This window comes from Alligator mississippiensis, chromosome 8 (genome assembly GCF_030867095.1).
Source record: "Alligator mississippiensis isolate rAllMis1 chromosome 8, rAllMis1, whole genome shotgun sequence".
Taxonomy (NCBI): Eukaryota; Metazoa; Chordata; order Crocodylia; family Alligatoridae; genus Alligator; species Alligator mississippiensis.
In genome coordinates, this window is record NC_081831.1 from 81,622,117 (window position 1) to 81,643,842 (window position 21,726).

Consider the following 21,726-nt stretch of genomic DNA (forward strand, 5'->3'; position numbering starts at 1 on the left):
CCAGAATTTACAGTATGGAAGTGACCGTTTAAATGACCTAGTGCCATAGAAAAGTTAAAATTCTTTAATAAACAGTCTTAAAAAAGACTTAGTTCACAAGTGCTTTGAGGCAGAGGCCATTTTTTTATTGCGAGTGCACAGTGCTTGGCACAATGGAGTCCTGATACATTAACAGGTTTTTCAGCGGATACAAAAATACAGATTAATAATAGTTTATTTACCTGTGCAGTAACTATTTTATCTCCACTAGTTGCACTTGCCAGATCCAAAGAAGGCTGGGAATCTTTGGTCATGCACTCTGCCCCTGTACTTGGAGCTAACAGACCACCAGTTGTAAAATTCTCTCTAGAAACTGCAAAGAGACTTCTTGTTAAGAAGTAGTATGTGTTGCTAGGAAGATAATCACAAAAAGGTGCAGTGCACTTGATTCTAATCCCCCCAAACTGACCATTTAATCGAAGTTATATTAGTTGATAAAATATGTTCTGCTGATACTCCAAACTGCAAATGTTATATTTCATGAACATTTCCCCCATGCACAAAACTGGGAGAGGTTGGGGGAAGGCATATGCCCAAAGTGAAGTTTCTCGGTCCCAGGAACACTCATTTTTGTCAACTCGTGTAGGCTGGAGATATAGACTGTGCATCGTTCCGTTGGGATCTGCAGGCCAGGTTGCTTCATCCACCCGGTAATGCATGGACACAGTTCATTGCTCTATACTTTGCACAAGACTTTGCTAGCACTTATTTGAACTATGCTTTGGTGGAACAATAAAACAAGGCTTTTTAATACAATGGGCAAAAAAATATTTACTACGTGGGGGATAATTTCAGCATGACTACAGTCTGAAGGGAAAATGTTCAGACATGACTTGACCAAAATGTTACTCTCAACAACAGGGTGACCCTTGTTTTCTTTGTGGCTTTTAAACATTTTTTAAGACATGCTCACCTGCAACAGTGCTGTATTTAGGCCACAATTTAGTCCTGTGTTTTCTTACTGCATTTCAAGCTACTTCTCTGGAATGCTCTCTCACATATGTTCTTACATGATGTCACATCAAGACTGCACCAATTCCCATTCACAAAACATTTCCCAAAATGTAAGAATAACCAACATTTCCCAGCAGGCAGAAGTAAATTGATTACAAAGCTGTTCTTTTTAGCTCCCCGATTCTAACTTTCTTAGGTAAACTCCCCGGTGGGTTCACTTAAAAGAAAAATCATATCACTTCCCCAACACAATAAAAAAATGCTAATACAATAAAATTCTGCTGCCCAGTGGTTCCACATTACATAAAGGCCCCATCTGTGCATGCAGAAGAATTTGAGAACTGGCCAGTGTGCGACAGCCACCTCTGGGGAAATACCTGTGGTCATAATTATGTTGTGCACTGCTCCTGGCAGTCCTAAGCGATATGGGCAGAAAGGATCTTCTGTATTCCACCACCAGCTTGCTGCCTTTCTGGTTCCCTTTACATCTCCAGCACCAACAGATGGGATAACCCATTTTGGTTCTCTACTAACTGCCACCACATTCATTCATTGCCACCCCAAAGTCTCTTTTACAAACCCTGCCAGATGCAGGGCACTCCTCTGCCCCATTTTGAAGGATATGTTATGGCTACCCACACACGATCCAGGTGCCTTTCAGTTCCGGCTGTGACCAGCACCCCTTTATCCCAGTAAGCCAAATAAACTTGGACAAGTTGGAAGCTAAGATCTTACAAAAAGACAGGTCTCCGCAGTCAACTGATCAAGCAAAACATCTGTGTCACTGAAGGATTGAGTTTCTAGCCTTTGCTATGTTTAATTCTCTTATTCTAGAAGGAAAAAATAAAGCCTTGTATGTTACAGAAATTTCTGCAAGCTCTCTTACAAACCTACGTTTGTAAACACGGTGCTTGTTAAAAGTATTTTTACTTGGCAAGATTGGACACACCAATTTGAACCTAAGAAAGATTTATTACAAGGCTACTTCTCTGAAAATAAAGATTTATGGTACAACCTTTCAAAGGTCTTCTAAAATGTTGAATAGCAGTAGAAAAAAGAAATAATCTGTAGCTATAATTATACAGTTACCGCATTAAAGCCTCAGCATCTCCTCTTCATTTAAAAATAAATATTATACGTATATATATATATATATATATATATATATATATATATACACACACACACACACACACACACACACACACACACACACACACAGAGAAATTGGACTATACATTTTGATTCGTGACATGCTGATTCTTACGCAATTTCCCCGTTTACTGGAGTGAAGGTTAGCTTTCCTCCGAAAAAAACGCTTCACCACCTAGGTACCCTGCTTAAACATCAAACTTACAGAAAAGAGTTACTGGAACTAATGGCAGATGAAAGCACATGACTAATACCACCACCTTTAAAACATACACGTCCCACAGCGTATGCTTTATGAATAGGGTAGCATAAGCCAGAACTATAAATATGAGGGACCCTAAAAACAGATTTGGGGAAAAGAAAGGATACATAAGATCAAGGAAGAAGCTTCTTGTTCTACTTAATGCTTATTTTTGAAAGATACTGCATCAGAAATCTAACTCCAAAGGCTCGTTTATGCAGTTTTTGTGAACTGGATACCATTTTAGATTGACCGTTCTTACTCCTGTTGAGCAATTCCAATTGCAGCAGAACTCTATTGTTACTTAGCATAAACTGGTATAACTGATGCACAGCTGCAGTCAAGGTTAGTAAGCATATCCTGTAGGTACAAAACTCAGGTAAATACTGAAGTCATAAGTATGTTAGATATTTAAAAAAAATCTAATATAAATACATACCCAAGTTCTGAAGATTTAGTCAATTAAAAATACTTTTGAGTCAATGTCATTTTGTAGCTTTATAATTGCTTTAAAAAAGGGCAAAACAAAAACCTTTTAGCCTCCTTTTGCTGCACAAGAGATCATCACGGGAACAGCCAAACACAGAAAATAGTGACACTGATCACAATATGCTACAAATGTGCACAGTGAAATTACAAGACTGAAAATATCCTTTCCTTCACTTTCTACCAAACACAAAGGTGAAATTCCGTAAGAAGCATGGAACGGGATTTTTATTTTAACACCTATATGAGTTAACAAGGACCAGCTCTTCTGATGATTTAAACGGGACTTCTGTTCCTAAATTGTCAGTACTTTTAAAATTCGACTGTGATTGTTCAGTTGAGTGCATTTAATACAAGCACAGAACAGTCATTAAGTTGAACAACCAATGGCTTTCGTAAAAAGCAGAAAAAGGATAACTGCACCGATAAGAGGCTGCTGGATTAAACTAGAGAGCACCTTAATGTGAATACTTACCATCTAAACCAGATGATTTTTGCACCTCAAAGTCCAGTTCACTCTTTTTCTTCCGTGGGGGTGGAGCAGGCCGTGCTGGTGGTGGTGGTCTTGGAGGAGGAACATTTGCTGGTGGTGGGGGCCGTGCTGGAACTGGCTTCTTCGTGCTAGCAACTATGTCAGGTTCTACAGTAAGCTGCCTGCGGGGTTTGGCTGGAGGCAATTCTTCTGTTGTAGCAAGATCTTTGGTAGGTAAGCAATCTGAAGCCACCTGTTCTAAAGTATCTGTCTGTTTTACTTCAGTTATTTCCTCATTTTGAGATAGTTCTTCTGCTGTTTCTGTTTCAGCATTTTTAAGTTCTTCAGCTGAGTTTATTATTTCTGCTAGTTTATTAGTGGTTTCACCTTCTTGTTGCTCGAAGGGATGATCAGAAGAAAGCAAAAGTTTCCCGGATTCAAGTTCAGTTTCCTTACACTCGCTCTGATCCACAGGCTCTTGAGTACCTTCTTGTAACGCATTTTTTGCAGCTAATAGTTCTGGTATATTACTAAGGATATCTGCTCCAGAAATCCAAGTGCTCGTATCTGAAGTTTGATTTAGTTCTTTTCCTTTGGAAACCAAATGATCATCATCTAGCTGTTGTACCTTTTGGCTTTCTTTTATAATACTGTCAATAATCTAAAACCAAAGAAATAAAAATATTTATACTTGTGTGTCACATAAGCATGCAGAAAGCACTACTTGCCATCTAATACATGAATAAATGGAGTGGCATAGGAAAAAAATCTTAGGTTTGCTGGAAAAAACTGCTTTCCTTTATGATGAGAACAAGCACATACAAAAAGAATTATTTCCAGTGCTGTTGAAACAAGGCTATTGAGCTAAGAGATAAGCCCCAAAATAAATCCAATTGAATGGTAATAGAAGCAAGCAATTTTTTCAGCTCAGTTGTATTTCCTTGCTTTTTAGCATGGCTTGAAAGTAAATATTTTAGTTCTAGTTGACATTTTTTTTTTTTTGTATTTTAAAGATACAAGACTGGTTTAAAGAGGGAAAAAATGGTTATCTTTTTGAGTATTTTACAACGTTGTAAATTAACAAGGTGTTTTAGCAGCCATGAATCTTGAATCTTTGCTTAAATGTGGGTGCATCTACAAGTGCACTTTAATGCACATTAGCCTATTTTAATGCAAATTAAAGTGTCACAAAAAAAACAGCCCAGCCTCTGGCTTCATTACTTTTCATACCATCCAGCAAGAGCACACGCCAACTACAGAAACTTCCGCAGCCTGACTAAGGGTTTTTAAACCCAAAAACTTGCTTAACATTTTTTTTCCAACTATTTAAGTTGGTCTAACAGTAGATATCAGATTCACCCAAAGAACCTTGTCTGCCTATGTGCTTAGACCAACACGGCTACAACCTACACCCCGTAACAAAAACAACCTGCAAACTTTTGTTAATGCACATTAATATAGGCTAATGAGATTCTTTCTAGTGCCTCACAACGGAGGTACTAAACTTAATGTGTGCTAGCAAAAGTGCATTAATGAATGTGTAAACATGCCCCGTGTCTCTTCTGTTAACAAGAAATAAGTTTCTAAAAATCTTTGTTTTTATTTTCTAACCAGCATTGCTTAATTTTTCAATATATTGGCTAGAAACATTAACTTTTGATTTTAAAATGTCAGTAAGCTAGAAAATTAAAGTTTAGGTATTACACATATCTCTATAAAGGTATTTAACTAACCTCTTTAGAGTCATCTTGTTTCACTTCTTGTATTAAGACATCATTTTCGACTTTGTGTATACTGCTGTCTGTATCCTGTAAAATATGGGAGTGTAATAAGAAATTTGTCACCAGGAATTTAAGGAATTTCAGGAAAGATAATTTAGGAACAGTACAATGTAGCACAGAATCAAATACGTTAGAGGGCAAACAATTTTGTGACCCTGAAGGCTTTCTTATAGCTGCATGCTGAGAGCCTGTAGTACTTTATAAATGGCATTAGAAAGAATATTTTATACTGGCATCAGTCATGGAAACAAATATACACTACTCTGAACAATAAAAAGCAGTTCAATTTCAGTGGATTTCTGTTCTGCTCCTGTTCTTATAGGGGAGAACTGAAGCAGATCTCTCCCCATTGCACGGGAACTTTCTACCATCTACTTGATTCTACACAGAAATCAGAACATTGGGCACCTGAAATGGGACTTAGGAGATAAAATTCTGCTTGCTGAGGCCAAAAAAAAAAGGATTCCAGAAAGACCCTGCGAAACCTATTACGCACAAATTCCTTCAGTCTATACACTTTGACCCAGAAAGTTTATGCATCTAAACCTAGGCTTCCATGTATAAGTGGAAGCACCCCAGACTATACAGCTAACAGCCTGGTTCTAGCCTAAGCTTCATCACTATCCAGAAACAAGACGGAGTAGTGCCTAACTTCCACCCAAGACCCTGTAAGGGCCTGATCTGGTGGGTATGGTCACATCATACCTAACATGCCTTACCAGTAGCCAAAATACCTTCTTTCCCCAAAAGCATGGCTGAAACAGGCAGTGCCCACCTTATTACATAATGAATTAGTGGGTAGAGCCATCACCAGAAAGCAGGAGACCTGAGTTCTAGGCTCCCCACTTCCTGAAAGGGCTCAAGCCAGCCTTCCTACTTCCCAAGAGAGACCTAAACCATCAAGCTCCAATTGTCTCTATAATAGCAACTTGTCTACCCTGCTCTGCGTGTGGCATAAATCTTAGCAATGAACTGCCCGTGATCCCCGCAAGAGCAGTGCAAACTGACAGAGTGGAGTTTCAAATTAAGTGTATTAAATGCACTTCCAAACTTAGTGCTTTTTGTTTGATCAACACTAGAAAGTTTCAACTGGCAACTTCACTTTACCCCAGTATAAGCTATTAGATGTCTTAAAGCTCGAGAATATTCCCTCCATGCAAAAACTAATTTCAAAAGCAATCCATCCAATTGCGAAGACTGAATCATCATCCATATGCCAACATAATGCAGCAAATCTCTGGAATGTAATTCTAAAATATCAACCATTTTAGTTAGGTCAAGCAACTACAGTTAATTCTATTTCTAGGTGTTATCCCAACTTAACTGTCAGCCGTGCACTTTTACTATAACAAAAACAAAATCACATCAAAAAGGAACTGTTTTTTCTTAATGGAGATTGAAATATTTAACATGACACTGAAGTGCTCAGCAGTGATAAAAGCAAAGAGTTACACTGGAAATCAGAAATAATTTCAACCTGGAGAAGCATTTAATACACACGAGTTATTGCAATTCACTTAAGGGCTTAACTTCATCAGCACTTTGCAGTTCTGACTTGACTCAACAGGAAACGGCAGTTCTTGTTTAAGCTGGGGAGATTTTGATTTGATCGGAAGTGAAAAGTTCTCTCCACCTCCCCCCCTTCCCCTGCTCATACGTCTTACTGCATTTCTGAAGACGTTCCGGGTGATACACATACACTTCGTATTTTAGAGCACCTGAAGAGTTACTGTTTACCAAGCGAGGCCCAGGCCCTCTACTCTGCCAACCTGCACTTGTCTTGCTAAGATTTCAAAGGGTGACTTTTCTAGTATGACTGTATAAGCAGTTTTATTTTTTCTACACTAATTAGCATATTAAGCCATACCAACACTGGGAAGCAATTAGTATGAGACCAAAATCTTTTTATGCCAATACAGAAAGAAGTTTAGTCTGTAATAAAATCATGGATCAGGCACAATTAAAACTAGACATCAACATTTTTGTGGCCTAATGATGAATGTAGGGACTGCAACACAATGCACAACTGTAAATGGGGAGGAGAGGGAGGGGTTAACAAGGCAAGTTTCCAAAAAGTGGGAGCCTAAATTGCAGGAACCTGAATACACAATAAGATATCCAAATTAGCTTTGCTAATTTTCAGGAAAGCCCAGCTTCCAGCAGAGCCCAGTGGAAGCCAGAGGGATCCAATTTACTTTGGACAGCTTATCTTGAGGCACTCATTTTTGCAGATCTCAGCCCAGGAATCTGTACTAACGCACACTGCAGTGTTGTTTAGGCACCTTCGTGAACTAAACCTCCATTAACAAACTAATTACTCATTTTAAGCCAAGGTGTTCTTCAAAGGTGTACTGACAGTGACAAAATAGTACACACTGATAAAAATTCACAGCAATAACCACTATAGCAACAAGCCCCCCTCCCTTTTTATAAATTTTCACTTGTTGACCTTAACACACCTGTTAGACTTTGAACTTGTGAAAAAGCTCAGACTCCTCCAAGGCACACTCTACTGTTAGTCACAAGTTTAATGAACTGATATGGTACCAAGCAGAGAAGAGAACAGCACTGTGTTTTCCAAAGCTGATTTTTGAAGGTGAAGAGATTTAGAAAAGTACCCCATAATGAAAATTTGTAAAACTGAGAACCTTATTAGCAATTAAGCAACAGCATCTAGAGAATATATACAATAAAAAGACTAGATTACAACTAAAATTTCTCAGTTGAGTCAAGGCTACATAAATTCAACTGAATTATTTCAACATGTGCTAATTTTAGTTAGGATAAACATGGAACTACATTTATCCAAATACAAGACAACTTTGAATTTAATGTGACCCTCCAATAACTAGATTTTATATACAGAAAAATTCATAAACTTGTTTTAATTTCCCATGTACAGAACTTAATTATTGGAGGGACATCTTAAATTTGTTACCCCCACCTACCACCCTGCAGAGGGGCAGGTGGTAGGGGGAGTTAAATGGCCGGACCTTTGGCCCTTGCTGCCTGTGCGTCATCCCATCCCCGTGTCATCCCCACGATGACTGTATGCCCTGATGTCCACCCCCCGCCCTCCCATGCCTACCCCAGTGGTGGGGGCGGTAGAGGGGGAGGAGGCAAAGAGAGAGGATGCAACTCCAACACAAAGCCTGGGTTGAGGCTGGAGTCGGAGCTCCAGCAGTCCCATCACCCCAACCTCCTCCCATCTTGTACTCAAATCCATAACAGAGGGCTTTCTCTTGCCCATCCCTCCCCATGATAAATGGGGTGCAGGGAGGAGAAGGAACCTCACCTTGGATTTGAGGAAAAAACCCTATTAACAAGTTCAAACATTTAACACTTCATCATCAAGGAATATCCTCTTTAATCTCAATACCTCAGTGAGAAATCTACAAGTGCAATGCTAGTATTGAAGACACTGAACTTCCTCTTTCTAAAGCCTGGCACTACAGATCCAACACAGTAGCTGTGGCAACTTATTTGCTGCCTCTTCCATCGCCAATTGCATAACGCTCTGGGACATAATGCCAGGATTCCTTTACTCCCTTTAAAAGATGATGGCATAATCTTTGGCCCTTCTCCCAAGCCATATCATGAATTCATCTGCAAATATACTGGTACCAACACCTGACCTACTTAGTACATGTCAGAGATTCAGCTGTGTTATCACTGTGCATAGATGTAGCATACTAATTATCTGCGTGGGAAGCAGTGATGCTGCTTCGATAAGCTAAATTTAGTGCTTTGGTTTCATGTAACCTAAAGCAGTAGCTTTTAAAGCATGAACACTTTCCTAAAATTTCTATTGTTATTTTAGTGACAGAAGGGAAGAACAAAATCGATGATCCGAAATAAATCAATCGTCAAGATAAACAAAACTGCAAACATTTCCCTGTACTTGTTCACATACACTTCTATAACACGACAAAAGGATGGGGCCAGTAACTCCACACAACTTAACCAGGGGAACACATGGCAGATGCAATTAAGAACACAAATGTATGAATCCTCAAATCAAAGTATATTAGTTCACCTATATTTTCAGAAAAGAACAAAAGTTTCATCTTCATAAAAGGTGTAAAAAAGAAAAAAAATCCATGGCTAGGAAAGTTTGATGCGGAGGAGGTTCTTAATTTGCTGTTTTCTACCTAATTAGACTGCTATGGTAAAATAGGATGACTCAACATTAAGGACTTAATTTCATTATATTTATGGCTTGACAGATGTTTAAAGGGTATATTAAAAGACGCACCTTTAATATATGGGACCCAACTTTTGTCGGTGACCTGTTAGAAAGAGAAAACAATAATTTAGATAAAAAACATGCAAAAAGGTACTTAATGCTCCAAAAATAAATCCTTCCTCATTTACTTAAGGGAAGTTGCATGTTAAATGATTGCTGTGAGCATTTTCCTCTTCAGTGGTGGTTTACTTTACATTTTCAGACTGAAAATACTGTTTGCCTCTTGTACATTAAAAACAAAAACAACAACAACCCCCCCCCCCCCAAGCCCATAGAGATTATGCTGCAAGGTTATTAACTCTTAGCTTTCCCTATCTAACAAAATACTGCTGACATTGTTATGTTGGTTAGGGGTGTGAAAAAACTCACCCCCCATGCCCAAACTCTCTGCCAGAAAACACTCAGCAACTTCCACCGAAATATTCAGGGGAACTAGAATAGCTCTGGCAGCAAAAAGATATGAGGGGGCCTAGCTGCTAAAGACTTGCCGAGAGTTCAATTAGTAGTAGTTGTCATAATGTTGAAATAACCTTACCCAGGATTTCCCAGGGAGCTAGAAGGAATGAAATGCTCAATTTCCACTGAAATTAAATAGGAGCTGGGAATCTAACTGCTGTAATCTCGGAATATTCCAGCCAAAAGCCGTTTCTCAGAATCTGAGCATCCGATGAGCCCCCTGCCCTCATTCCTCTCACACAAGTTATGCTATTCTGTGTCTACATTCACTGAACATTTCTAATCAGAAGGTATTAAAAAAAAATTGTTCATGACAGATGCCAGATAGACACCACTGAAAACTGAAGCCCTCACTAAGAACGACAGTGGAAACTCAAAAACGGTGCAGGTAAGTACTTCAATCCAGACCTCTTGCATTCTCTCTGTCGTGCCCTTTCACTCTTCAGGCTCCCTGTGAACATTGCAACCAAGATCCCAAATGAACCTGGACTGAAATGAGGACACTTCCACACTGGCAACACAAGAGGAAACCAGCTTTCTACACTGGGCCTTCAGAAGTTCATACTCTGCACCAAAATACATGTATTATCTATTCAAGTGTAACATCACGTAAATGTAATTAGAGAATGGGATTAGGTATCACTGAACTGCCTCTAGGTCACTAGGGATGCCTATCTGAGCAGACTCAATTAATCTAACTGGAAACTCCAGTGTGCTTCACCATCACGTGTATTCAGCACCCTGTATTTCAAAGTGGTGGCAACTGAAACCGGCCAAACAAGATTTAGTTAAAGCACCCCTGCAGCCATTTTGCAACGTGGGATACTGAATACACATGATGCTGAGGTGTTTTAATCAAAGCGGCTGTCTGGGAGCCAGTAACGGGAAGCACACTGGTTGGACTTTTGCAACAGAGCCAAACACCAAGCTTGTTCTTCATGTCTGATGTTGTAGGTAGAAGACCGTCTCATATCGAAAAGTGCTACTTGTGTTGACTAAGGAACCTCTAAAGTTACTTAGATGTGGGGGAAAAAAACTCTACCTGTATTAGACCGGTAAAAACTATGGTTTCAGGCTTAAGGGGAATAAAATCTAAAATTGTTGGCAAGAATGTATGAGCTGCTTTGACCAGCAGCAGAGATCACTGAACATTACTCTGTCATACATCTATTCATGTTTTTAACTCTTCCATGAATAAAAGAGTTTTTTATTCCAACATCCTCCTCCTCCACTTTCTTCAAAAATGATAATTGTAAGGGATAACAATTCAGAAAGACATGACTTCTATTTCAACTTTCTTTTTGTCAGAACTATGCTAAATAAATTAAACTGAGATTTTCTAAGTCATTTAGACCTCTAAAAGCACTCTGTATAAAGCACATTCTGTTTGTGTAGAACCTTCATGAAAGAGAGTTAAACACAAATCCCATTCCTTCAAAATGTATGCAGATAGAAATAAAGTACCCAAAAATGTTTTTAGCTCTTTTAAAAATATCATTAGGTTTCAAGTTGACAAGATCCCTTTTAAAAATGTGAATTTTAAGTTCGCTATCAAATTAGAGCTATTTCTGTTTATTTATGCCCAGAGCATATAGAATATTTGTAAGATAGATTTTTTTTCATTTCACAGATCAATATGTACTACCCCTAGAAGTAAATATTCAGGGATTTCAGGACAATAAATTAGGATTCATCTGAAGAAGTTAACAGATGCCTGTTACCCTATATTGATGAATAAAATCAGCTATCCAGAAACATGTCACGCTTGAAGTACAGAGACAGGATATTAAAGTCCCAGTTAGGTGGTGCATCATCTAAATAACCATAACAACCAAAAATATTTAGCTTACCCTACATGGCACAAAGTAATATTAAAATGTGAGGTATATGTACAAAACTATCAAGCAGGGAAACACCCTTTCAACAGATTACTTATTTGCTAATGATATGGGATATGACAAATATAGTTGTTCTTCTCACCTCCTATCGGCCAAATATCTTGAGATTCAAAATGATGTGTTTAGTAAATTAACTGCAGAGTCTCCTGGAAACTATATTAAATATTATTTTCCATTTGATTTATTACTGAAACATACAGAATCCCTCTGGAAAAGAGCACTGAGAACAATATCATAACACTGTTGAGGGTACCACAAAACAAAACACAAAATTTGGTCACAATGTGGAATAAAACCTGTATTTTCTACGACAAGCTTTTATGTTGCTTTTGTATACATTCAGAATAAAACATTATTCTCTATAATTACTACTGGATGTAGTAAGACTAGTCTTGTAGATCAGCTGGTAGTGTGCTTGAACTAACAATAAAAACCCTATTCATGAGACTTGTATGCTAATTATAAATAAATTAAAAGAAAAAAAAAATATCCCAACCACCACCACCCCACCCCCCAACACAAGGTGTTTGGTGTTTTTATGCAGTTATAACATCAAATATACCACAAAAGAAAAAAAAGGTGGAAAATATACTTCTTGCCCAACATTTTTTAATTAACATTGATCTCTTGAGGTTCCTCCCAGCCTTATTTCTCTGTTTCTAGGTCTGGTCTCCTTTATTTTCCCAGCCTCCTACAATTAGCAGATTTCTTCTTTTCTCATTTCTATTCATCCTACACTGATGTTTTTACAAGTATTGTATCTCAATAACAATTTCCTTCAGGAAAAAAAAGAACTTAATATAACTCTTAATAATAATGCTAGAATACATGTTGATTTTGTTACAAAGATCAGTCTGATGATCTTGAGCTTGCATGAAAAATTTAATCCAGTAGTTTTTTAATGTGATGCCAGCAATGGAAAGTACTTGACTCAAAAAAGAAGAAGAAAGATAAATAAGCTAAATTCTATTATTAGTTATGAATGTACGGGTGAGTATAATCTTATATTCAACCAGGAAGTTTATCTATGATGCCATTATCTAACTGGTACAGGAGCATCTCTGTATAATGGATTTCATAAAAATGGTTTTAGATAAAAATCAATTTTCAGCTACAGGCAAATAAAGAAATGCACAGAGTAGCTGATTCAGGTTACTGTATCATTGCTACTGCCCTCTTATCTGAACAAAAGGGGCTCAAGGCTGTTATAAAGTGGGAGTCCAAGAGAGTGCCAACAGGACAGTACAGTTAATTAGAAATTTCAGTCAGTCCATTTCAAATTATCAGCAGCTTCCTCAAGAATTTTCTTTCACATTCATTCAGACTCCCAATCCATCTTACAGCTGCCCAGGCTGCAAAAGACCTTCTTCCCTCTTTCCATTATTGGGCAGTTCCACGCTAGCAGGATCTCTCAAGCAAGAACAGAAACTTTATGAAGATTAATATCTTCACCCCTGAATAGCCTCTTATCAAACTGATTTAGGTTCAGTCTGTGCTAAAGGGAGATGCTGACTGGCAAAGGACTGGTCTGAAGCCAGAACGGTATCTTGCACAGCCAGCCTACCCCAGCGAGGGTATCCATTGCTGGTCTGTCATTTTTAGTTGACAGCAGTAGCATGTAATGCTTTCCTCCTTCCTCTGACCTACAGCTGGCCTGGAGGCTGTGCCTATTCCCGATGCCGTTCTCACTGCAGGATTCTGCACCCTTGTAAACACCAGGATACATGACTGCAATGCACGCTACTTGGGCTACCCCTGGACAGTGTTCAGGAACTTCAGCTGATGCAGGATGGCTCAAGTTGGGTGAAGCATTATAGGGATGTAATTAATGCTGCATGCTTTGAAAACAAAAGCCTTGCCACTGGTTGCTATTCATTTTCAAATGCCGTTCTGGAAATAGGTTAACAAAGGAATTGTCAAAAAAATCCGGTAGGTCACCTAGTCTCCAATAAAGACCAGTACTCTCTGCTTCAAAAGAAGGTTTACAATTACCACCACAACCCTAGGGGCAGTCCGCAAATAACTCCAGAAAAAAAAAAAATCCATGTTTGGCCTATTCACTAAAGCAATGGGGTGTGCAAAGCAGGCAGTATTCGATTTGGATTTAGCCCGATTCGGGAGACAATGATTCGATTTGCTGATTCAGATCACTGTCCTGATTCGATTTGGCCGAATCTGAAGATTTGATTCCAATTTGGAGAATCAACAATTCGGCCATAGACACAGCTTTATATGCTTTTTCTACGTACCTCGAGGTACCAGGTGCGCTCATGAACGCTGAGATGGTGGGGCGGATGGAGCATGCCACAGGAGCGCAAGGGTGGGGGTGGTGTTGTCCACCGCCAAGCATATGGGGGGACCCTGCCCCCAGTTATCAGCCGCGAGGGGAACCCGGGTGCAAAAGAGCAGCTGAGCTGGGGGGGGGGGGGGGGTCCCCCGCGTGCTCAGCAGCGGACCCAGAAGTGGACCGGAAGTATTCCCGTGGGACACTCCATCTGCCCCACCACCTCAGCATTCATGAGCTGCACCTGTTACCTCAAGGTACATATTAAATATATATAAAGCTGTATCTATGGCCGAATCATCGAATCTCTCCGATTCGAATCACAGGCTTCCGATTCGATTTGGATCCATTAATGGGTCACCTGACTCAATTTGGATTCAGAGATTTGGCCACTGAATTGGGCCGAATCTCCTCCGAACTGAATCAGCGACTGAAGCTTTCCACAGCCCTATAAAGCATGGTGTTTGAAGTTTTTGTAAAAGTTTACGCTAGTTAATGAAACTGAGAATGTTTTTATTTTGTCTCAAGTCTAATTCCTTTTCGAAACTTATTACACTATTTCACTTTCTTGTAACAAGTTCTAACATAAAACACGGGCTGCACAAGAAGTTTCTCATCATGGCTTTGGTTTGTGGCTGACTCTTATATTTGACAAGTGGAGGAACAGAGAAAAGGCCACATGCCAGAACCAGTCTATATGTGCAATTAATCTTCCCTTTGTTTTATGCCCTTCCTTTAGCATACCATCGGGTTCTTTAGTACAGCGTGCTCTTTTTCCCCCACTATCAGCGTTGGAGTTACAAAGGACACTCAGCCTACCAACTGTTACAAGATTTCCCAAACATCTGGCTGTCACTAATACCGATTCAGCACTATGAGAGCTAGCCATTTCAAGAACCCTCATCTAGACAGGACTCATGGCACCACTTCCTAAAGCTCTGTATCGAAGAGATCTGCTCAGGATGCTGTTAAACGAGGTGCTTAAAACAGGAGGGGGGAGGGAGAGGAACTGAAGGAACTCCATTTTCCCTTACGCTTTCAATATTGCTACCCCAGAAAAACTGAGTCAGCATCAGCAAAAAACACAATATTTTTAAAAGCTATTCAGTGTGGAATATATCACTGTGATTAAACAGAAGGCAGGGCAGAGTGGCACCTTAAAAACAACTTGTTCAGAAAGGTATCGAGCTTTTGTAGGCAACACCCTGCCCTGCCTCCTATTTGACTTCAGATTAACACAGCTAACTATCTCTCTCTACTTGTGATACTAGAGCAAGACTTATTCCTTCAAAGGTATGATTTAATATTTGGCTGCAATCCATGGGTATTTGCTTGATGTGGAGTTAAATGTAATGACAGACCTAAAATCTTGTAGACAGGAATCATAACTTTGTTTTCTTTTTATGAGCGACCAGAAAGGTTTCAAATGACTTTACCGCTTGTGTTGCATGCGGGCCGTAGGAGTGGTTTAACTGATTTTATGCCTGATATTGTAACAATGCAAAAATATCATTGCTACATAGAATTACAGTTCCTGTTCATTACTTAGGATGCTGTAACTATTGAGTAAAATAATACATCAAGAAAAAATTTCAAAGCTAATCAACATCCTGAAGGGCTGCTACTGTAAAGATGCCCGTTCATTACCTACTAAGACTCCCCCTGTATTCTGTTTCTGCCAAAATGCCAGCTTTGGACTCCAAAATTAGGCACGCAAATTACTGGCTTTTATGGAATGTCAGCAACTCCTCCCAAAGAATAAGTGAAGACATCTGTAATCAAGCTGGCTTGTCAATAAAAGAAGCAGCCTGTGATGTATAAACACAGCCTTCCTAAGAGTGCTGCTGGAGAGGGTGTGGAAGAGAATCCGTTCCTTCTCCAAGGTGTCTAATTCCCACATAGCATTGTAGCTGTAAAATAAACGGTCAGATCTTTAATGAGAAGACTTTGTGCATTCTCTCAAATTGTTTGTAGATTTAGATAGTTTAAAAAAAAAAAAAAAGTCTTAAACATTCTGGGCACACCACACATCAGCCCTTAAGATAAGTTTTATGGACTGGCACTAGACCAGCGATTCTCCTCCAAGGCCAGGAATAAAACTAAATGTACGTGTACAAGGGCTGCAGCTCCTGCAGGCATACCAGAGCTGGCTTTCAACAAGGCAGCCACCACTAAGCACTACAAAAGCTACTCAGAAACCAGCAAGTATGCTGAGCTGAGCTGCTACAACTACACTGTTCTGGTACCTGAGCAGCTAATTTAAAGCTAGCTTGGGCACATCTATATGAAGTGCAGCCATGTATATGTGTGGACGTAACTTAAGCGTCAGCATCATGAGATGAGAAACTGGTTTAAAAAAAAAAGACTTCCAGAACAGCCTCTCTGACTATGTAGTGGAAACCACATTATTTCAGCTATCTCCAAGTAGTCTGGAAAAAAGCCACGAAGAATATACATTAGAGTAATCTGATTTACCCCTGCAGGGAAAAACTAGATGACCTGGAAATTGTTTTTCCTCATCCATAACATTTATCTTATGTAACCTAACCATTTTCCCCCCATATGTTCTGTAAGGAAATAAACAGTGATATTCATATCACCATTAGACTTCAGAATCAACACCCACTTCAGGTAAACCAGTGAGGCCCAACCATTTTGGCTGCTTTGCCACAGGGTAAGCCCTGTACCCTCTCCCAAGGGCCAATGCAATCCCCTGCCCCTGCCTGATCTGTGGCTCCATTTTCTGACCCATCTGCCATATTCAACATACAGATGCCTGTGCCACTTCTGGCATGCATGCCACGGGTTGACCACCCCTAAAGCTTACATCTCCTACACAAATATTTTATGCTTTCTGTTCAACAAGGTAAAGCAATGCTGACAATATTCTGAGCTGAGCCCTGGAACCACAAACATTAGAAACTTAAAAAAGTAGAAGCAGAAAACCTGCAGAAACCAATGGGGTTATCATCCTTACTTGAAACCTGAGGTGCTCACTCGTACTAAGGTACAAACATGCAGGTAAGCAGATCAAGCAGCATTTCTCAAGAAAAATCCCACTGTCTCTATTCCTTCCCTTAGTAGAAACAGAAGACATGGGAGCTGGGAGCAGGGCTAGTCTCAGCCAGGATATGGATGCACATTAATACTTTGTAGTGTCTAACTGGTTTATGGTAGGAGTTTAGATCATTTCCCTTAAATTCCTGAGCTCGCTGGTAGCCTATATAAAGTCAGAATGTGAAATTACACAGCTAATCTCTCTCTTACGTATTATTTACATAGTCCTATCAAACAGTTTTTAAAATTCTGATCGCTTACACAGGGTAGAAATAAGAATGCTCATACTGAAAAAGCCTTTTCGGTCCTATAACTCTCAAGTTGACACATCAACGTGATATAATTTATTACAGATGACATTTTAAATAAATTTATCACACATGACATCAGCATAGTAAAAAGGCAGAAAGCCAAGAAACACTCATTTGGCAAAGGCACTGAAACCACAAAGTTCTGCAGGGTTAAAACGTTGCCAGTTTTGCAAACACAGTTGACTAGCCTGTTCCCATTACAACAGTTTTAAGCTGGCAGCATTCGTGTATGTGTGTTGTCAAACTCAACATTAAAAACTGCATTAACTTACTTGTATGCATGATATTTAGGTGAATCTCAACTTTGTTATATTTAAGCTAAAGCATGGAAAGTTAAATTAGCAACTGCCAAAAGAGTCTGGAAAAACTCAAGCACGTGAAGTTTATATACACGCACCCAGTAACTCAAGGACATTCACATTTAGATCATGTACACTGTTGTATCATATAAAAAATGGCTGGTACAAACCTGATAAAGTTTTTTTTTTCCATGGAACAAATTAATTGACTCATTCTTGAATGCCAGCAAAAATTAGCAAGGGAAGTACTGTTGCAATGTTTGTTAAGCTATACAGACAGCTTTGGCAAAGCTTGCGGGACTAACATAGTGCCTTGTGTTTTGAAGGATTTTCCAACCCTCTCTTCCATATAGTAAATCTTCAGACATTTCTTACTCTCACGGCTCCCCAATATGAACTGAAAGCTCCAAGTGCAACCAGCGCTCCGGGGTCAGGACTAGAAACAAAAAAGTATGTTCTTCTTCTAAACTACAAGTAACAAAAAACTGCTGTCTGATCTAGATGGAACAGCCTGGATTTCGAAAAACATGTTTTAAAATGTGAATTATTAATACCAAGAAAGGTCAAACACAATGAAAGACAAACATTTTGACTACCGAATATGGTACAAAGAATGCTACCATGTTTACCCAAATACAAGATGACCCTGAAGTTAAGACAACCCCCCCAAAAATTAGATTCTAGATAAAGAAAATTTACAAATGTATTGTAATTTTCCATGTATGGAATCTAATTATTGGAGGATCATCTTAAATTCACCTCCTCACTACTGCAGTCAGAGGGGGGGAAAGGTGATGGGGGGCAGGCAGTGGGGGGTGGCGGGGCAGGTGGTAGGAGAGACAATAGGGGGCATGTGGTAGCATAGGCAGTAGGGGGAGTAGTGAGGGCAGGCAGTGAGAGGCAGGGAGCTTGCCCCCTGGCCACCTACTTCCACCACTTACCCTTCCATTGTGCCTGCCCCCCTCAGCCCCAGATCCCCCTTTCCCCCACCTTCATGCTGCTTCTGCTCCCCCCTGCCCTAGCCTTGGGCCTCCACCCCCTTCCTCCCATCTTTGACCCCCTTCCCCCCTCCCCCCAGAGTCTTTACCACCAAGCTGCCCCTCCACCTCCCTTCCCTTTCCTCTGCCACTCTTTCCTTGCAAGTTCCATCCCTGCTGGAGCCATGTCATGAGCATGGCTCCCATCCGGTCCCATAGCAGCAGTACAGAGCTGACACTGGAACACATGCTCTGTGCTCCAGGCTGCAGCAAGGATGGAGCCTGCTGGCATGGAGCAAAGGTAAGGAGTGAGGCAGAAGGGGAGACAGAGCATGGGGTGGAAGACAGCAGTGGTGTCTTGAGGCTGCAAGGGAGGAGTGTTGGGGGAAGAGGGGGAGAGGCAGGGGTGCAAAGGCAGCAGCTGCCTCCAGCCTCAACCCTGGGGTTGGAGCCAGAGCTGCAGCTGCTGCCCATCCCCTGCCACCTCATACTCATTGTAAGGTGAGGGGCTCCCCTTTCCACATTAAATAGGGGAAAATAACCCTCATCTTGTAATCGAGTAAATGAGATACTTGAAACCACAGCCAGCTAACACATGCTACTTTGATTCTGCGAGTGATACTTAGCACTTAAATTTTTAATTATTTACAAACATTAAATAGCCTTCACACAACTTCTGCAATGTGGGCAGGAAGCATAATCCCTATTTTGTAGGCAGCAAAACAAAGAAAGGTTGTGCGCCACTCCAAGGTCACAGAGGTTTCCATATAAATGAAAGGATTAGACCCATCCCTGTATTCAGAGCCCTAGATTATGTCTCTTTCTCTGCATTCCCAGATAATAAAGCAAAACCATGAATTTGGACCATCGCTTTGCTAAATTATAGTTCCTTTTTCTGGATTCACTCCCATCCAAGCTGCTACATACATATTCATGATTGAACCCTATGTTATTAATGGCAAAGTCAGGATTTAATGTTTTTGGAGAAAACCGCATTTAGTCAAATATCTAAGAACTGCCAGTTCCCACATTTTTGTTATCTTTCCCCCCTGCCCCCCCATGAACACACTAAGGACACTCAGAAATCAACCATCACATTTTTAAAGACTGCCAGTGTGGGATGCCATCTCTTACGAAAAGAGAAACATTTTCTGTGTCAGTGACCACTAGCCAAAAAAGGTGAATCAAAGAAAAAAATTATAATTTTGCACCTTAAACATTTCTAGAATGTGAACATGAATTAAAGGACTTCCACAGCCACATGTTAAATGCAAAAGACACCCTTTAAGACAGAAGTAATTTCTATGTCACTGTACATCAGAATAAGAAATAAGAACAGTTAACATCACGATGCACACAATCGGTCAGCTATCCTGTGTCTCGCTTATTTCCTACTCGACTCAATTTCCTCAGCAGACTTGTACACTACTGATTTGCCAGCATGATCATCCATTATTGGTTCTAGACACTAAGCCCAGCCAGTATTTTTATTATAGTTGAAGGGTTAGCAATGGAATAACATTTCCAACGACCTTCCTTTTGAGCTGCAAAAGGAAGTGTTCATATGTATCTATGGAAACAAAACATCCAATATTTGTTGCTTTGTGATCGACGGTGAGCTGTGGGCCAAACATTTTGGAAGCCGCCGCTCAAGGGGCTTCGAGTTGGCCGCTAAACGATGCGGCCTAACTGCGATCAGGATTGACACTAGGCGGTTTACACGCTGGGACTAGCATCCCCGAAATAAGGGCTGGTTTAGGTTTGCCTGAGAATACCGCTAGGAACACACAGCTCACGCGCTTTCTTCTCCACCACGCAACACACGTGACAGCAGGCTTCCCCGACACGGAGCACCCGCCCACGCACTGCAGACACGAGCCCAGTCAAGAACCCGTGGAGCGCGCCATTTTCGTTCTTTAAACAAAAAGTGTGGCGTTTACAACGGATAAACGGAAGAGAAAAAATTCATGGTTAATACCTCAGCTTCATAACATACTTCATGATTTAGATATTATTTTAGGATTTTACTTTTAAACCGTCACCGATACACATCAACTATACGATGCCGTACAACAAGCGAAAAAGGCCTATTCGACGGAGCCCCGCAGACACCGTTACGCGGCGCCAGCCACAAGCACGTCACCAGAAGTCTCGTTCTCTGCACCGGCTATTTTCCTTTGTGGCCGTGGTTTACCGCTGTGGGGCTCCCCAGTTATACACAGCGGCGAGGCCGATCGCTGCACGTGCGTCTTCCCTTTCACAGGACGCTGCCGCGCTTTACGGCTGCACGCCTGCCTGACGTTGGTCTCGAGACGAGACCCTCAGGACGTTGCACGCCTGCCTGATGTTTATATGAAGACAGGACTCTCAGGATGTTGCACATCCCTGACAGCGCTGTGGGTGTTGAGGGCAGCCCGCGGACGAGCGTGTCTCACCATGATCGGGTCCTGGCGGGGCGGGCCCCCCGGCCCAGCCTCGAGCATCCTATGATGCGTCGCGGCTGGCTCCCCGCTGTCCCCTCACCCCCGCCCCGCTCCCCCCAGCCCGGCGGCCCGGCACTCACGGCGCGGGCGAGGCGCCGCCCGGGGCCACGTCCACGTCCTCGGGCGCGTCGTAGAACTCCTCGGTGTCGCTGTCGGACGCCATGAGGGGCGGGGACGCGAGCGCGGAAGGGCCCGGCCCGGCCCGAGGCGCGGGGTGAGCACGGAGCGGAGGCCGCGCGCACGTCTCGCGAGAGCGCAGTGACTTGCCGGCGAGGGGCGGGGCCGCGCGGGTGGGAGGGGCGGCAAGGGGAGGAGGGGGGAGCGGCTTGACGCAGAACGTCCAGGGGGCGGGGCTGCAGAGGGTTCAGTGGTCGCGCGCGGCGCTCGGGCGCCCCCTGGCGGGGAGGCGCCGCAGCGCCCCGCCCCGGGAGACGGGGAGCGCTCTGTCACACTCGGTGCACCCTTGTTCAACCCGCGGCACCCCTCCTAGACTCGGGGCACCCCGTTAGACTCAAGACACCCCGTTGGCCGGATGCATTCCTGTTAGGCTTCAGACAGCCCTGTTAGACTCTTGGCACCCCTACTAGACT

At 41.5% G+C, this 21,726-nt stretch overlaps 1 protein-coding gene across 1 annotated transcript in view; it reads right to left on the reverse strand.

Annotated features, from left to right (window-relative positions):
* The window catches only part of WDR44 (WD repeat domain 44), a 39,887-nt gene extending 18,512 nt beyond the window's left edge, over positions 1-21,375 (reverse strand). The window contains exons 1-5 of the mRNA XM_006274362.4: positions 21,217-21,375; positions 9,381-9,414; positions 5,078-5,152; positions 3,348-4,005; positions 222-352 (exon numbers count right to left, since the gene is read on the reverse strand). Coding sequence (XP_006274424.1) covers positions 222-352; positions 3,348-4,005; positions 5,078-5,152; positions 9,381-9,414; positions 21,217-21,299 — 981 coding nt within the window. The 5' untranslated portion in view covers positions 21,300-21,375. The remainder of the gene's footprint in view (positions 1-221; positions 353-3,347; positions 4,006-5,077; positions 5,153-9,380; positions 9,415-21,216) is intronic.
* Between the last annotated feature and the right edge of the window lie 351 nt (positions 21,376-21,726).